The 18,906-nt window shown below is 44.4% G+C and overlaps 1 protein-coding gene across 6 annotated transcripts in view; it reads left to right on the top strand.

Annotated features, from left to right (window-relative positions):
- Positions 1–18,238, top strand: part of LOC138651305 (carcinoembryonic antigen-related cell adhesion molecule 3-like) — a 49,007-nt gene extending 30,769 nt beyond the window's left edge. For 2 of the 6 annotated variants that reach the window (XR_011315467.1, XR_011315466.1), the window contains 4 exons: positions 4,491–4,607; positions 6,111–6,216; positions 10,258–10,298; positions 18,047–18,238. Coding sequence is in view for 3 of the 6 variants with exons in the window: in XM_069741396.1 (XP_069597497.1) it covers positions 1,067–1,096; positions 4,491–4,607; positions 10,258–10,277 (167 nt within the window). In the remaining 3 variants the exon portion in view is untranslated. Of the gene's footprint in view, positions 1–1,066; positions 1,097–4,490; positions 4,608–6,110; positions 6,217–10,257; positions 10,299–18,046 lie in introns of all 6 variants that reach the window. The other 4 variants (XM_069741398.1, XM_069741397.1, XR_011315465.1 and 1 more) reach the window with 3 other exon arrangements.
- The last annotated feature ends 668 nt before the right edge of the window (positions 18,239–18,906 follow it).

The raw sequence follows: 18,906 nt of genomic DNA, 5'->3' as shown, positions 1-18,906 counted from the left end.
TTATAATTACAGTTGACTGGTACTGCAATGGGATCAAAACTTACCCCATACTGAGTTTCTTGGATTAACAATGGCTGATGCGCAAAAAATCCAGGCCAGTGCTTATCAAGAGTGCAACATATGGACGTACCATGTGCTAGCTGTGCAAGGGATAAGCGAAGAAGAGAAAGGTGTATCATATTGTAATTAGCTACCGGATATGATCATTGGACTCCATACAATGCACCATAAACAATGAAACTCCGTTCCATATAACTTGGTGTGTTTCCTTACAAATCAGTAGTGCTGGCATAACGTTTACACGAGTTGCACGAACAACCACTTCATGATCAATACATGGATTGTTGGCGGAATAGAAATACTAGAGGTTCTGTGTAAACTGTTAAATGGGTTGTCCAGTACTTTTATATTGATTGCCTATTCTTAGAATTGGTCTTCAATATCACATTGGTGGGGGTGCTACACACTGCATCCCCACGATAAGCTGGTGCCAGTGGTGACCGGATGTTATCAGATGAAGAGCTACACGGCACATCTCCGTCAACGGTAAAAATTCTACCAAAGGTTGTTGATGATTCTGCTGAAAGCTGCAATTTGCAACATGGACATCTTCCAGGACAGTTTAACTGATCACGAGTTTGGGAATTATTTCTTAGGGTGACTTGTCCAACATTGTGATTTTCACGGAAAACCATACGTTGAGCAAGAGGTTATGACCGATCGTCAACAGAGCTAACCGTGTTGACCCTTTATTTGTGGCATTATATGATGAGTAGAGTTAACAAAACTAATTCCCAGACAGTGTCCAAAACTGAAATAAAAAAATAAAATTCATGCCCAGAATATGGAACCTGTAGTGTTGCAGACGATATTCCTAATCATAAGATGGGCACAACTTTGCATAGTCGCTGGCAAAGTTATTATTGTGTGCAAACCACAGAAGGGAAACAGTTCTGTTTTTCGTGGCCTACCTTAAGTAAGATAGGTGTAGTATTTTTTTTTAGAGATTGCATCTACCGTAGCTTGCTTAATGATCAGCTTGTCTGCTTTGACATTATTTTTTTAGATACTTCTGAGAAAGATCCAGGTCAAAAGGGTGAGACAAACGGACGTTATCAATGTGTGATGACTTCTTAAACAATCACTGTTGTTGCAACAAACTTTTGCTTACTAGATTATTAATTTAGCTGCTATGAAAATTATGATGCACTTTATTCAATCAATAATGTTTTGAGTTTTTTGCCTGCAAATTGCTTTAAAGTTTAGACTGATTGCTGTCACCCCTCTTTGCGACTTCATGTGCACTGCCTGTTATCGAGTCTAATCCATCTGAAGTTACAGACAAGCAAGATGGCTTACAGGAAGAGAGGGCATGTCATTTCCAAGCCTGTTCTTTCTGCCGTCTCTTACACAGTGTGAAATTCCATCCAATTGACTAAGCTTCAGGGCTCTCTTCTGCATTTCGATATTGTCCTCTTATTTTCATATGCCTGTCCACTTATGAAACCATATCAGCGTGTTTCCCCTTTCCTTCTCACCCTTTTTTGCAATGTCTGCTAGCTCACTCTCTATTCACCCTAGGCTTGTCTACAAGTTTTTCTAACTCTCTTCTCTTGTCTCCTTGTTTCTTATAGCACGATAGCAGTAAATAATTAAGCAGTGCATTGTGAGAAGTAAGGAAAGTGAAGTTAGAGCACATGCTGGCAAGTCCTAGTAGATCCGGTAGCTGGGAAAGGCATAAAATAGCAAGATGGCACTTGCCTCCTTGTTTGTCCTAGAACATGAGCTGTGAAAATTTAAGCAGTGGATTGCGGGAACTACAGGAGATGAAGTTAATGCACACACTATTGGCAAGTCATCGCCTCTAGTAGATCCAGCGGCTGGGAGAAGCATGAAATAGAGGTCTCCTCTATTGAAAATTGAATCCGTGCTTTTTGGGAACTAAGGCGAGGAAAGTCTACTAAAGGTTCCTCTGTTCATTTAAAACCTCATTGCTCCTCGATGGAAACGTACGTCTTGGTGCGTGTCAAGTTGTGCGAAAAGGGCTCAGTAGCTGAGCCTTCTAGAAACAGGGCAAATGCGGGCTGTGTTACGGCTTGTGCAGATTTGCTAGAAAAACCTGAAGCAATCCCGGTGCCAGCAAAGTGAATGAGAAACCTTGAAGTCCCGAGCACACGTTAAATATTTTTGACTTGCAGATTTGGTGCAGAAAATAATCAGCTCGATGTCAATTCTCTGTGTATTTTTGACAGCATTTTTCACCATTGACCTCACTCAAATCAGTCAAAAAATGCATCAAAAACGCGTGTCTTTGCAGTTGCGTCTTTCCTGCCAAGAGTTTCAAAAAATTTCTGCTTCCATTTACTCAATGAGTGCACAAAGCCTTACCCGGCTGCTAACAGCTGAGACCTGAGCTGGCGTCGTACGTTCCTAATAACCCCTTGAAATGCCACTGTCAATTACTACTTAAGCCTCGAGATCCCGCCTGGACATCTGTAAAGGGCACACCCTGCAATTATTATTTTTTTGTGTTTGCTTTTAAAGAGTTCATTAGGCAGTATAATTCTCCAGGTCATTACGATCATGGTAATACCAAACATGTTTTTTTTTTACTTGAGAAGAAAATGTTAAGATATTTTGTATAAAAAATTTTTTTAAAAAATTGGTTTTGTGTCACCATTTTCGGAGACGCATTAACTTTTTTACTTTTCTGTAAATGGTGCTATGTGAGGCCTTCTATAATGTGTAGTAAGCTGATGTTTTTAGTGATTCCATTTTGGGGTATATACAACATTTTGGTTGCCTTTTATTGCATGTTTTTAGGAAGCAGCCAACCAACAAAAAACAGTAAAAAAAAAAAAAAAAAAAAAACAATTCTGGACATTTATGGAAGTCTTAATGCCAAATATAGTAGATGGTGACTGTGTATCACAGCCAACATATGCCTGGTATGATACAAGCTTAGCTACTGAGCCCACTGGGACCAGACGTGGGATGTTACACATTAGGTGTTACACATACTTTGGCAGGTTTACAAATGCTGTAAATGTTTTGAACAGTCTGAAAATGTACCAAATTTATTAGTGTTGTCTCATACTGCTTGATAAATTTGACCTAAATTTGTACTGCCTAGTCTTAAGTGTATACCGTTTGTTAGTTGACTTACACAAAGATACATGAAAATTGTGGTGAAAATTTAGTGCACAAGATCATGATTTAGAGCATACCCTTTTCTCCATTCTCTTTGCGCTAGAACATGTCCCTTTATCCACTTGCTTCCATCTAGACCATGCCCTTTTCTCCACTCGCTTACTGCTAGACCCTGTCTTTCTCTTCCTTTTAGACCATGCCCTTTTCTCCACTCGCTTACTGCTAGACCCTGTCTTTCTCTTCCTTTTAGACCATGCCCTTTTCTCCACTCGCTTACTGCTAGACCCTGTCTTTCTCTTCCTTTTAGACCGTGCCCTTTTCTCCACTCGCTTACTGCTAGACCCTGTCTTTCTCTTCCTTTTAGACCATGCCCTTTTCTCCACTCGCTTACTGCTAGACCCTGTCTTTCTCTTCCTTTTAGACCGTGCCCTTTTCTCCACTCGCTTACTGCTAGACCCTGTCTTTCTCTTCCTTTTAGACCATGCCCTTTTCTCCACTCGCTTACTGCTAGACCCTGTCTTTCTCTTCCTTTTAGACCATGCCCTTTTCTCCACTCGCTTACTGCTAGACCTGTCTTTCTCTTCCTTTTAGACCATGCCCTTTTCTCCACTCGCTTACTGCTAGACCTGTCTTTCTCTTCCTTTTAGACCATGCCCTTTTCTCCACTCGCTTACTGCTAGACCCTGTCTTTCTCTTCCTTTTAGACCATGCCCTTTTCTCCACTCGCTTACTGCTAGACCCTGTCTTTCTCTTCCTTTTAGACCATGCCCTTTTCTCCACTCGCTTACTGCTAGACCCTGTCTTTCTCTTTTAGACCATACCCTTTTATCCACTCGCTTACTGCTACACCCTGTCTTTGTCTGCACTCACTTCCTGCTAGACCCTGCCCTTTTCTCCACTCTCTGCCTGCTAGACCCTGCCCTTTTCTCCACTCGTTGCCCGCTAGATCCTGCCCTTTTCTCCACTTACTGCCCTCTAGACTGTACCCTTTTCTCCACTTGCTTTCCACTAGACCTTGGCCCTTTCTCCACTCGTTTCCCTCTAGGACATTCCTCTTGTGGAACATGTTCAAAAGGGGTCTTAAACACCTATAGATGGTGCAAGGCATGAAAGGCAGTTTTTAGGCACAAATTTGGCTAGATTTATGGCACATGTCGCTTTTTAAATCAAACCCAGTGTTTTAGAAATGAGTTTAATTTGACCCTCAATGCAAACTTCTTATCGCAATATACCTAAAGATCAGGAAGCCAAACCCGTTTACCAGGGACACATTTTTGCACTATTTTATATTGTATTTTGAGTAAGTTTAATTTGATCCAGCTCTTCTGTCTCCTTTTTAGATCCTAACGAAGGATTGACTGTCGGTCAAATAGTAGGCATTGTCATCGGTTCGATAGCAGGCGCGGTTTTGGTTTTGGGCGGAGGAGTATTTTTATACAAGAAGCACAGCGACTCAGGTAAGTAGAAGAACTGTGAGTAAAGATAAAATACGAGCAAGGGAAATGTATTATTAGTCCCACTGGTAAATGCATAAAGTGTGACAAATCATTGGCCAAGCAGAACAACCACATTGTCTACAGACCCATCAGGAGAACTAAGAGGACATCTTGGATAGGGTATATGGATGTGAACGAGGAAGGTGCAACCACTTGAGACCTGGCATTACATGGTCCACTATTTAATTCAAGCAACATTGTTTAATACTGCCCGTTCAATGGGTCTGCTCCAGGTGAAATGAGTAGACTCTTGCTGGGGTTTCCACTGCTGGACCAAGGATGATCAGCGAGTCATCGGTTGGTCTCCATTTGAGCCCTGATTCATGTGATTGCGAATGTATCTCTGGTCTAAAAGGGAACCTGCCTCTCATTTCATGCTGCCAATTCCAGAGACTGGTGGCACAATCGCAGCCAGTTACGTCTTTCTACGAAACACTCCAGCATAATAGAGAAAACATAGCCTGAAGATCCGTCCTGGAACGATGGGGGAAGACCTGGCCAGTCTGGTGCGGCACTGGCTGGTTTCTCCCTGCTCGGCTCTGGTTGATTGACAGGTGTCACCCTTATAAACAAATGACAGAGACCTGACCATCAACTAGTAGGGAGTTGGGAGAAGCCGGCCGGGTGGCGGCATTGGAGTAGTCATGTCTAGTCTTATGGTCCTCAAGCCAACTCGTCAATCTATGTTTTCCCTGAGATACCAGAAGGTTTTCGCTAAAAACTTACCCAACTGCATTTGTGCCGCCAGGCTCTGATTCTTGTCTCTTGTGGATTGGGAAGCATCAATTGAATTATTGGTTCCCTTTCGGTGCACACAGCCAAAACTCTGCCTACCCAATGCAGGACTAAAAATAATACCCTTATTTGAAGGGTGGTCGGAATTTAGGCCGCACCTACCCAATCTGGCTGGACCTTTATGGTTCTCTTTAAAGAGATAATTCTGTTAATTAATTGAAATCATGTATTACATGATAACAATTATAACCCTGGCCAAAAAATCTCTGCTGTAGCACCCACATTGGTAAAGGGCTACTGCCATCTTCAACATCCTATCGCAATATGTAGTAGGTGTAATAATTGTATTATTATTATCAAATACCTTCAATTAGAAATGTAGTATAGTTTTTCTGATTAGCTATGTCGCCCACCCCTTGTGCAGGGCATTGCAGTAGCTTAGGTAACCTTGGTTACAATTAGTTGTTAATCTTCGTGACCATGGATACCTAAGCTACTGCACATGGAATAAGCAACATAGCTAACCTGAAGAACTATACTACATTTCTAATTGAAGGCATTTACTAATATTATTATTATTACTACACCTATAAGGGAAGAGATGAGCAGCTTCATGCTTTTATCTTACTTTTATACTGTGATGACTTTTATCCTGTTTTTATTATTTATGTTTATGTGTCCGCAGCCTCTCACGAGCCTTAAAAGCCTTGCTTTCTATTTTATTACCAGGAAAATGATTGGGTTACTTATGAGAGTCAGAGGTGGAAATCCTACCCAGAGGATTAATATCAAAGAAGCTTATTGGATCTTTCAGCTCTACAAGACCTAAATCAAGGTCACGCTGCATCAAAAAGTCCACCATGTTTGCATGATTCACCTCTGACTGGCAGATTTACTAATGCTCAGGGCGCTTCTTGGGGGGGATTGTCTGCACAGCCTGAACCATAACTGCATGCACTATATGAAGACCATAATGTTACACTTTGCACCATTGTCTCCATATATTACGGGGATTTATATATATATATATATATTTTTTACTAATTGTTTGCTTTTCTGTCTTTCTTTCACCTTCTCGGGTGAATGTATGCATGAAATTCTGCAATAACTTGGAATTGCAAAGTTCAGGGACCTATAGAGTAAACATCACTGGCGTGGTATCTGATCGGCCTCACTACCGGAGATTCCTATATTATGGGTCAGAAGGTGACTACTTAAAAAAAAAAAAAAGGGTTGAAAGGACCAATATAACAGAACTTCCGTGTAGGTACCCTCCACCCAACGTGCCAAAAAAATATGACTTCGCATAAGATCTGTTTACTTCAGGTGTGGCCCAAAAACGGGGGCAGTCCACCAAATAGTTGAAAAGATGGCCGACTTTTAAAATGATGAAACATAGCTAAAATATGTCACTGCTTTTTTTCTCGATCCCGAGAATTAACGTCACTGCTTTCCCTGTTCCACACCTTGCACCCACTGTGCAGTGCAATGTTTGCTGCTGTTGCCTTTCAGGCTCCTTCATTCTTTGGATCATTTAACGTCCCAGAGGTCGGATCTCCATCAATCTTAAAATTATTTCGTATCATGGTCATATAGTGATATATTTTTTTTTTTACAAGATGGGAATACCTTTATTAGTAAAGCAACAAAGAGGTAGTTTAATGGTTCATTTTGGGTGGAGAACCCTGTTTATGTGCCAGAGTGCTGTATATTGGTCCACAACCAGTAGAAGGAATCGATAAGGTGTGAGCGGTCATTAATTTTTCAGTATCTTTTCATACTGATAGAAGGCCTCATTCAGATGTCTACAACGTGGCTGTATTTTTTGTCCATAGACTACAAGACTTGGAGACCCCAAAGTGCAAGTGAGCTAAACTGTGATCACCATGACACTATGGGAGACACGTTTCCTCCACGTGAATGAGGCCTTGAGTACATCATCCAAATTGAGAGGTGCAATGACCGCATGAGCGGGTTAAGTCGAGTTCGACGTCCGAAATTCACAGTCCTAGTTGTATCGGGGAAGGGGTTTGACCGGAACTTATCTGCCTCATTTCTGACTATGATGTGGTGATTTCGGGTCAGGAGATCTGCCGCTGGTCCAGTCACCGCGGCAAGTACTCGGACCATGAATGTCGGGCTACTGAATCTTTCCCTAGGCTGGGTTCACATTTCTCGTATTCGCAAGCTTTTGAGAAACAGAAAAAGAGATGGTTAAAGCTCTTATAATCCCCCCCCCCCCCTCACGTAGAATCTGTTCTTGTTATTTAAAACTTTACTTAAAAAATGTCTTCTTAGAAGTGGCTCCAGCAAATAATAGAAAAAAAAGTACACTAAAATGTCGAATCAGCTGTTTAGTGACCGTTTGAACAGTATTAAAAATAAATAAAATTGTTCCAACTGGGCAAGTTATCACCTATGCGTACGATGGGTGATAACCTGCTGATCGGTAGGATTCATTCCAACCTCATTGATCTTGAGAAGAGGCTCAGTTCTGCCCAATTAGGACGGAGTGGAGTTTTCCCGCATACGTACCATCGCTTTCCTCATTGTCTCCGGGAATACAGGGAGTACAGGAAATAGCCAAGTACAAGGCGGACACCTCTCACTTTTAACAGGACATTCTGTAGCCCGATTCTTGAAATCGGTGAAAGTCCCAGCGGTAGACCGACATCTATCATTACGTTGCTTTGTTCTTGAAGTAAGTGAAAGTCCAACTGGTAGACTATCATGACCTAGGCCCTTTCTTGGAATCTTTGAAAGCCTAAGTAGTAGACTATCTCTCATGACCTAGGCCGTTTCTTGGAATCGGCAAAAGTCCTAGCAGTAGACTGCTATTGATTTACGTAGCCTGGTTCTTGGAATCGGTGAAGGTCCCAGCGGTAGACTTCCATCGCTCATTACATAGCTCGGTTATTGGAATAGATGAAAGCCCCAGTGGTAGAATGCTGTCTCTCATGATCTAGACCCTTTCTTGGAATCTTTGAACGCCCCAGTGGTAGACTGCTACCTCTCATGACCTAGGCCGTTTCTTGGAATCGGCAAAAGTCCTAGCAGTAGACTGCTATTGATTTACATAGCCTGGTTCTTGGAATCGGTGAAAGTCCCAGTGGTAGACTGCCATCGATCATTACATGGCTTGGTTATTGGAATAGGTGAAAGTGCCAGTGGTAGAAAATGCTATCTCTCATGACCTAGGGTGGTCCTTTGATTTGCGCAGCCTGGTTCTTGGAATCGGTGCAGGTTCCAGCCGTAGACTGCAATAATACATAGCTCGGTTATTGGAATAGGTGAAAGCGCCAGTGGTAGAGTGCTATCTCTCATGACCTAGGCCGGTTCTTGGAATCGGTGAAAGTCCTAGCAGTTGTAGGAATAGGTGAAAGCCTCAGTGGTAGACTGACTGCAATCAGTACATATCTCAGTTATTGGAATTGGTGAAAGTTCTGTCGGTAGACTGCCATCGATAATTTCGTACGCAGGTTCTTAGAATCCGTATAAGTCCCAGCGGTAGACTGCCATTGATCAGCAAGTTTTCACCTATTGCCCATTTGCACAGTCTAAACTACACTGTTAAACAAATACTTCATGTTTTTTCCAATTTCAACTATTCTTGTTCCAAAACAGTCTCAATCACACGAGCATATTATTAATCCAATCTGGACATATTCATGCATTATATGACGCTAAAATACCGATTTTTTTTTTTTTTAAGACTGAGATCAAAAGGAAAAATAATGATGCCATGTTCTGGACATGATATATTATAGAGAATATGTATATTTTTGGAGTCATTTTAGGGGTGGCACATTAAAGGGTGAAACTTGATGGGTGATAACTTGTTGATCAGTGATTGGAAGACTGGACACTTTTATCCCTTTTAGAACGGTGCACATGTGCGACCCGCTCTCCATTCATGCTCTATTGAGCTGCTGAGCGCTGCACTCGCCGTTTTTCCAGCAGTCGCATAAAGAATGAAGGGAGCGTAATGGGGATAACAAATCCCTGTTCTGCTGATATGTGCAGGTCTCCGCACTCGGACCCCCACTTAAAAGAAAATTATCACCCTTTTTTTTTTTTTTTTTTAATAATGTGGACCCAGCCTTACTTCCAATAGCCTAGGAAGGCGAGAGCGGTCAGGGATCTGACAATTTGGATGTTGATAACTGCATAATCTGTTACTTGGATCTTTCATGTTTGTGGTGATGGACTACTGATATATATCCAATGTTCACGCTGTGCACCTTAGTAAATCTGCCTGCAGCATATTCATTTCATATTCTAATATGACTAAGAAGCCAAGGTTGTTCCATATAACTATGCCAATAACACAACGGAGATGATTCTACCATGTGTGTATTATATATATATATATATAGCTTATAATATTTTGCTGCACTTTTTATAATTTTGTAATTTATTTTAGTAATTTTGCAATCATTTTATACTATAAGCTTTACATGCATGATCTGTTAAGGATATTTATACATTTTAGGGCCTTTTTTTTTTTTTTTTTTTTTACATAAAAGCATGTATTTTGAGTTGTCATTTTTACAATGTGGTTCTATAGAAAAAAAAAAAAAAAATATTTATCTTTTTCAAGATTTTTTTGTTTCCCTGCACATAGCTGGCTTCTGTATGAGTTAACCTAGAACATGTCGGTGAGCTCGTTCTGCGTTTGTAACTTATTTATGAGGTTTAAAGCTCACTGACTGATTCTTAGTTAACTCAAAAACACAGGCTATGGAAGCAAAGGATGTAAGATTTTTAGTGAAACCTAATTGTAAAAATGCTGTTTACCCCCAAATACATGGTGTAGATGAAGTGAAATAATCACCACTTCTCCCTCTGTGACCATGTATATGTATTTATGTTCTAGACCGTGACCCGGTGATATGAACCTCTGATTAAAAAAAACCAGTAAGTAATGATTTGTATATGTATATGACTTCTTAGAGCTGTGTACCGTTACATATACCGCTGCTGTCTGTCCGCCAGCAGCAGTGATCTGGTAGTAGAGTAGAAGCGGCCTGTTTGTAGGCTTTCTTCTGTGTCCTGGGCAGAATACAGACTGCTGTAAAGCCGGGAAGTGTAATGGTTCAATGATGAGAATTGATATCTTCGGGGTTAATATTGGGCCTTTCCTTAAAGGGTTTTTCTGCCCTGGACGTGTTTTTTTTTTTTTTTTTTTTGACATGTTGGTGTGGTGCCGTTCACTTGCACCATGCATGTTACTGCTGCTGCCAATCACCGGGGTCAGTATCGGGTAGCCTAGCTGATGCTGATGGGGAGGAAAAATGTATTTCCTAGAAAAAAAACATTTTTAATGTATACACAAAAATTGCCAGATGTGCAGTTCTGTAATGTAAAAGTGTGGGCTTTTAAGGAATATCTGATTTTTAGCAGTTTTCACAGTGTAAAGTCCCAAGAATACAAATATCTCTTAAAGGGCATATCCGGGATTTTCTCAAAACAAAAAATATGCCTAAGCACGATCAGTCAGATAGTTGATGCTTGCCTGCCTGTTGTGCACGGCGCCGTTCTTCCCCGGCAAAGAACGGTCACAGACCGCTCCTGCCTGCGATTCAGCTGCCTCTGCTGATGTCACGTCAACAGAGCCGTGGCTTCTTTTCTTGCCTGCCTCTGTCGACGGGGTGCGACTTTCGACCTCATTCTGATTGACAGCCGGCTCCCCCAGTTAGGAACTAGGAATCTGACTGTCAATCAGAATGATGTCGGAAGTCCTGCCCTGTCAATTGAGTGGAGCAGGAAAGAATTCTCTGCTCTGTCGACGTGATGTCAGCAGAGGCAGCTGAATCGCCAATAGGAGCGGTCTGTGACCGCTCTGTGCTGGGGAAGAATGGTGCCAAGCACACCAGGAAGGTAATTAGTAACTATCATGATCCAGTTTGGGGTTTGTTTTCTGCTATTCTCTCTCTTGACTGGTCATGCGGTGGTTAATCCCCTTGGCCTTGTTTTGGAGCTGGCTGGGCTTTTTAAGTCCTCTGCAGTCTGCTGGCCAGCGTCAGTGATGGTTCATGCTTCCAGGCTAGGGCAGCTGACCCGTATACCCTGGGGATCCTTCTGCCTCTGATATCCCGTATTTGTATTAGACCCATTCCCTATCCCTGATTTAGTGTCCGTCTGGTTGTTTCCCTACAGTGTATGACTCGGCCTGATCTATGAACCCCGCCTTTTGCTTTCCGTCTCGTGATACCACGTTCCCCGACTGACTTTGGCTTGTACCCCGACCTAGTCTTGCTTCTCACTTTTTGGGTACCGCGCTCTCGTTTGGCTCTGACTTCTGGCTTGTCTCTATGTGCATTGCTGTCACTTCTGGTTCTGACAGGTTCTGACTCAGCTTGTCTGACCACTCTTTCATTACCTGGACACCTTTGCGGCTGCTCAGTGTTGCTGCGCTGTGAGTGTGCGGTCTCTTCCCTCGCCAGCTCCCCTTGGTGGAGGTTGCGCTACACTGCACTGCAGCCGCATCACAGTAACTACCTGCCTGTTAGTGATTAGGTACTGTCACGGGGTCCTTCTCCAATACCACACAAGCAACAGAGCGAGGGAAGTGTGAACAATCCCAAGACCTTTATTATAGGCAAAACTAAAAGGTCCATAAACAATCCACCACCCTGAGGATACAATAGTCCAGAACACAAATGCAGTTCAGTAACGGGATAAAATGTCCAAGGAGATGAGAGTCCAATAATCCAGCAGACAGAGGATAAAGTCCATATCCCCTTCTCTCTGACGTGCTGTGTTCACACCATCCTCATCACACAGGAACTGACTACCCAGCTCCTGTCCTCCCCAGCCCCCTCCTTATGTCCAGGGATAGTCAGACAGGCTGGGGTGGTTTTCAGGCCTCCCAGACCTGACAAAGGTGCCTCGGGGATTAACCCCTTCCCGACCCGTGACACAGCGAAGGCGTCATGAAAGTCGGAGCCAATCCGACCTGTGACGCATATTCTGTGTCACAGAAGGATTGCGTTACTGCGGTTTGGATGACCGGGGTTAGTGAAAGGTCACCCGACACGCAGGTGCAGGGGGATCTATACTCTACCCCAGGGGGGTGGCTTTGATCGCCCCCTGCACTCCTTTATCACCTGCTACTGCTGCCTCCATTTGCTCCTCTCCTATCCCAGCCCCCCCCCCCCCCCCCCCCCGCGCCTGGCAGCTCCATTGTCCCCTGGTGATCACCCCCCCAGTGATCACCCCTGGTCACCCCCTGCCCCCCTGATCACCCCCTGATTACCTGCTGCCGGCTCCATCTACAGCTCGTCTCTGCTCCCCTCCAGGTGGCCGGAGCCTGCTGATATTTACTGTGGGAATTACAAAGGTGGGGGGTGGACAAAAGGGGAATATCGTGTCCCCTCTGCCTAGGGGGCAGCCTGTGGGCTGATGCATTAGCAACATGCATCTCACATGGAACCTATTATACATACATATAACTGCACAACATATTCTTGGTGCGGTGGGGTTCCGTAACACGGCTCCCCTTTTCAGCGACGCGATCGGCATACACAGTCTGATCCTTAACGGATCGGTTTGGGGATGACCGAAGTTTATGGGGTTGGTACAAGTTCCGTTTGTCGACTTAGTCCATCGGCGTTACCGTTTTGTTTGCCGGGTCTGTAGTGGATGGTGAAGTCCAGAGGTTGTAGGGCTAAACTCCAGCGCAGCAATCTGGCTTTGTCTCCGGAGACCCGATTAAGCCAGACTAGAGGATTATGGTCCGTTAGGAGGGAAAACTGTCTTCCATACAAATATGGTTGCAACTTTTTGAGTGCCCATACTACCGCCAGGCACTCCTTCTCGATGGCCGCATAGCTTACTTCTCGGGGCAGTAGTTTCCGACTCAGGTAAGCTACCGGGTGTTCTTGGCCGTCCAGCCCGACTTGGCTCAGTACTGCCCCCAATCCAAACATAGAAGCGTCTATGTGAACAAGGAAACGTTTAGTTGGATCGGGTGCGGCCAATACAGGGGTATTGGTGAGGGCATCCTCTAGTTGCGGAAGGCTTCCTCACACTCTGGGGTCCAGGTTACCTGGCGGGGTTGGTTCTTACGGGTCAGATCAGTGAGGGGTTTGGCTACGCTGCTGTAATTGGGAACGAATTTCCTGTAATACCCCAGTGTCCCTAGAAACGCCATGACCTGGGTTTTAGTGCATGGGGTGGGCCGTTTGGCTATGGCCTCAATCTTGGCTGGTTCTGGTCGCTGTTTCATAATGGCTGCTATCAAATCCGCTTTTGTTTTGTTGTTGGCGATCAACCCTCGGGCTTCCACCAGATCTTTTAATGTATTCCTCTTTAACTTCTGGTAGTTGTTTTCCATTCATTCCTTTCCTCCTGTAGATGGGGTATCATATCCCACTGCTGCCACCAGTTTAACGGGGTCTACCAAACTGGGGTACCTCTTTCAGTACCACCCCGTGTTTCAGGAGGTCCACTCTGCTTTGGCTGGAGTCTGAATGAAGGACGCTGGCTGGAATCACTTGGTTACATGGGTGCATATAAAAGATCACTGCTTCTCCACATATTTCCAGTATGACAACACTTTACTCACAGGACACAGAATATATCACACAGATACAGAGGGCAGGCCAATAGAAAAGCGGCAGGCCAGACATACATTACAATAGCCACAGGTGGCCGGAGCCTGCCAATATTTACTGTGGGAATTACAAAGGTGGGGGAGGACAAAAGGGGAATATCGTGTCCCCTCTGCCCAGGGGCGCAGCCTGTGGGCTGATGCATTAGGGACATGCATCTCACATGGAACCTATTATACATACATATAACTGCACAACATATTCTTGGTGCAGTGGGGTTCCGTAACAAGTCTGTTACCAGATTTTACAATATAAACTGCATATGTTATTAAATAGGGGTCTTAAACTTTGAGGCTGATGAACTTGCTTTGAAAACCCATATGACAATGTCTAAATAATCCGTTTATTAATGTAAACTTTTTATGAGTTCAGCTATAGAATGAGAGAGCTCATGAGTCCAAGTGTATTCAATCTGCCCACCCAGCCTTTCTAACAGCTGCAGATTGTAGTGAGCAGGGTGAGATTCCAGCAACACCCGAGAGGAGAGGACGTTGAGGAGCTTTCAATAAGGAGAGGTGGGTGGATATTAAAGAAGTTGCACACTACTTGGATATCTTCTTCTCATTCCTCATGTTTTTTCTCCCATAAAATAATAAACCTTATACTCGCCTACCGTGCTGGCGCCATTCCCACGGTGTCTGCACTCGCTCTCCCTGGGCTTACGGGCTGCTGTTGTGACACGTAGCAGCGGCCGCACTGTCTCCGCCTTCTGTCTAATTGAGCATGAAGAGGACGTCCGAGATCAGCTGCAGCCCGGACTTCCTCTTCATGTTGGATTTGTCCGAAGATGGGGACAGTGACGCCAACGCTGATTGGCCGCGGTCACGTGTCATACAGCCACACAGGAGCCCCGGGAACATGAGTGCTGACACTGAGGGAACGGCATCGGCACGGGAGATGAGTATAAGCTTTATTATTTTATGGGAGCCAAACATTGTGACCAAGAAGGGGTTTTCCTAGTAGTGCACAACCTCTTAATAATTAAATTCACAAAGTATTATACAGCCATTCTAGATTGTCAAAGTAGGTACACCAGCCTCATCAGGATTAAGAGATCTATTTATTAATGTATAGAGCTTGTATTGTGTAATTTGCTAAAAGATCCACTATAATATTCACCCATCAGCCATTAAATTACTGTGTCCCCGGACACCATTCTGTCATGGCCATCCAAACCTTGTTCTGCAATTAGTAGCTGTTCTTTGAGGTCGGACCAGATGGCAAACCTTCAATCCCCACAAGCTTCAGTGAGTCTTGGACCCCTGAGACCCTGCTGTTAGTTCTCTTGTACAGCTGTTTGGACCACTTTTTGGGAAGTACTACATACCAGAAACACCTCACAAGATTTGCCGTAAACTTTTCACACCCCACAAGATGTGCCATAGCCCGGCACGCTCCCCACAAGATGTGCCATAGCCCTGCACGCTCCCCACAAGATGTGCCGTAGCCTGGCACGCTCCCCACAAGATGTGCCGTATACTGTTCACACACCACAGTGTTGTATTCCTGAAACACCCCACAAGACCCATCGCAGAACAGTCGACAAGATGCGCCGTATCCTAGGAACACCCCACCAGATGTGCCGTATCCTGGGAACACCCCACAAGATGTGCCGTATCCTGGGAACACCCCACAAGATGTGCCGTATCCTGGGAATACCCCACAAGATGTGCCGTATCCTGGCAACACTCCACCAGATGTGCCGTATCCTGGGAACACCCCACCAGATGTGCCGTATCCTGGGAACACCCCACCAGATGTGCCGTATCCTGGGAACACCCCACCAGATGTGCCGTATCCTGGGAACACCCCACCAGATGTGCCGTATCCTGGGAACACCCCACCAGATGTGCCGTATCCTGGGAACACCCCACCAGATGTGCCGTATCCTGGGAGCACCCCACAAGATGTGCCGTATCCTGGGAACACCCCACAAGATGTGCCGTATCCTGGGAATACCCCACAAGATGTGCCGTATCCTGGCAACACTCCACCAGATGTGCCGTATCCTGGGAACACCCCACCAGATGTGCCGTATCCTGGGAACACCCCACCAGATGTGCCGTATCCTGGGAACACCCCACCAGATGTGCCGTATCCTGGGAACACTCCACAAAATGTGCCGTATCCTGGGAACACCCCACCAGATGTGACCGTATCCTGGGAACACCCCACCAGATGTGACTGTATCCTGGGAACACCCCACCAGATGTGCCGTATCCTGGGAACACCCCACCAGATGTGCCGTATCCTGGGAACACCCCACCAGATGTGCCGTATCCTGGGAACACCCCACCAGATGTGCCGTATCCTGGGAACACTCCACAAGATGTGCCGTATCCCAACACGCACCCCACAAGATGTGCCGTATCCCAACACGCACCCCACAAGATGTGCCGTATCCCAACACGCACCCCACAAGATGTGCCGTATCCCAACACGCACCCCACAAGATGTGCCGTATCCCAACACGCACCCCACAAGATGTGCCGTATCCCAACACGCACCCCACAAGATGTGCCGTATCCCAACACTCACCCCACAAGATGTGCCTTATCCCAACAAGCACCCCACAAGATGTGCCGTATCCCAACACGCACCCCACAAGATGTGCCGTATCCCAACACTCACCCCACAAGATGTGCCGTATCCCAACACGCACCCCACAAGATGTGCCGTATCCCAACACGCACCCCACAAGATGTGCCGTATCCCAACACGCACCCCACAAGATGTGCCGTATCCCAACACGCACCCCACAAGATGTGCCGTATCCCAACACGCACCCCACAAGATGTGCCGTATCCCGAGAACACGCCAAAAGAGCTGCCATTTTGTTGGTGCTTTAACATTGTCATTCATCATCACAACTTTGTTGTTCCGGTCATTACACTTAACTATTTTTCATGTGTTCCACATATGGACTCCGAGAGCCGACTGTTCACTTACTGCCTGATACATCCCACTGCTTTACAATTGCCGCTGTTACGAGAAAATGATCTGTTCACTTCTTCTTGTCAGACTTTCAATGTTATGGACGATTTCATGTGTTTACATATTTTTATTATCTTAGCAACAAGGTGTAGATTTATTGTCTTTTATAACATTAGTTTCCAGAATTCCCCTGGCATAGTGACAGATGGCCTCCATGCTCACCAATACTCTGTTGATCCCGGTGTTAGACTTTCTTTAGGAACCTAGCGATCACTTCTCATCCCCATGAATCATGCTCACATTATAGGATTAAGGCTATGTGCACACGTCAGGATTTCTGGCAGAAATTTTCCTGACAAAAAACGGACATTTCTGCCAGAAATCCACGCGCGTTTTTTGCGCGTTTTTGATGCTTTTTTTTTTTTTTGCGTTTTTTCCAAATGCATAGAATAGCGGGAAAAACGCTAAAAAACCGCAAAATTAATGAACATGCTGCTTTTTTTTTTTTACCGCGATGCGTTTTTTTTCGCGGGAAAAAACGCATCATGTGCACAAAAATTGCAGAATGCATTCTAAATGATAGGATGCATAATGTGTGCGTTTTTAATGAGTTTTTATAGCGTTTTTATCGCGAAAAAACCTGAACGTGTGCACATACCCTAAGGAAAGCTGGAAGCAAGTAGGACTGTAATTTAATGAATATACGGTAATCGCTAACAACCAGTGTGGCTCGCTTGGAGTGTCGTCATGCTGCTTTTTTACATTTCCTCCTAAGGATAAATCCGTAAGGTATTCCCCAAAATTTGCCCCAAATCAAGCGCAAGTTGTTGCAGAAATGCTCTGAATTTACTACGTCTCATCCCTTGCATTTTAAAGGGTAAAATTTGCAGCATCCTTCAAATTTCAAGGCAGATTTGATAACCTCTCTACAGTCCCCTGTGCGCACATACCCAAATTATTACCATAATCCTGCCGCTTTAAGGAGCGGTACAGTTAATAGTGAAATATTGGGAATTTCTTTGCAATAAAATAGCCTAAATCTACACTTTCAAAGATTTTTTTACAGCATTTTATTCAATGATTTTAATCGTTAAACATTTGTTTTTGACATTGCAGGAACTAGGAAGATCACTTGAAGACACATGGATATACAGTTGCCTGTGCAGTACCATTTTTAGAAACCAAGTTCAGCCATATATCCTCGACTTTCACACGTCCTATTGTACAGATCAGCATGTTGCATTTTACCCATGTGGGTTTTTTTTATATTGCTTTTCTAATTGAAAAAAATTAAACAAATCAAGCGACGTAACAGTGTTGGCCTTTTCTTACACATGCATCTCCCTTCATTCAACTTTCGTGGATGACTGACTTCACACAGCAAAGGCTTGGTATGATGTGGTGTATTTTACCAAGCTGCGACCACGTGGCGTGTCGTTGTATGAAGAGGCGCTGTATTTATGGAATGCTGTTCTAGAGGTTGTATCATCAATCATTTTGTGGAAAAAGGGCTTTAAAGTAATACTCATTGTTTCTAGCTTCGAAAACAGAACCCTCATCATTTTTCACTTTCTTGTGTTCCTTTTCGCAGTGCTAAAACAGGCTTATGACAATAAAAATCAATCCACTTCCCCTTCTGGCAGCTTATATTACAGTCCCTTACTTCCCTGTAGGAGTCTTCTTAGTTAAACCACTACACTGCTGCAGGTGCTGATCTGCTTCCCTTCTCCTTTGTTCTGTTGTCTGCTGTGCCGTGAACAGAGGATCATTTTACAGAGATTGGGCTGTGGGTAGAGGGACTGAGCATGTGTGACCACTAGCATTCAGCTCGTTAGGTGGTCGTGCACATTGCCTTCATTTTGATCACAGTTGGAGCCAAATTATGTCATTAAATGTAACTAGAGATGGAAGAATTGATTCCAAAGACTCTGGTCAGTCGGCCAGATCAGTAATCTATGACCATTGGATAAAAGCCC

Source organism: Ranitomeya imitator, chromosome 10, assembly GCF_032444005.1.
Source record: "Ranitomeya imitator isolate aRanImi1 chromosome 10, aRanImi1.pri, whole genome shotgun sequence".
In the NCBI taxonomy this organism is placed as follows: domain Eukaryota; kingdom Metazoa; phylum Chordata; class Amphibia; order Anura; family Dendrobatidae; genus Ranitomeya; species Ranitomeya imitator.
This window is presented reverse-complemented; position numbering and strand designations above follow the sequence as displayed.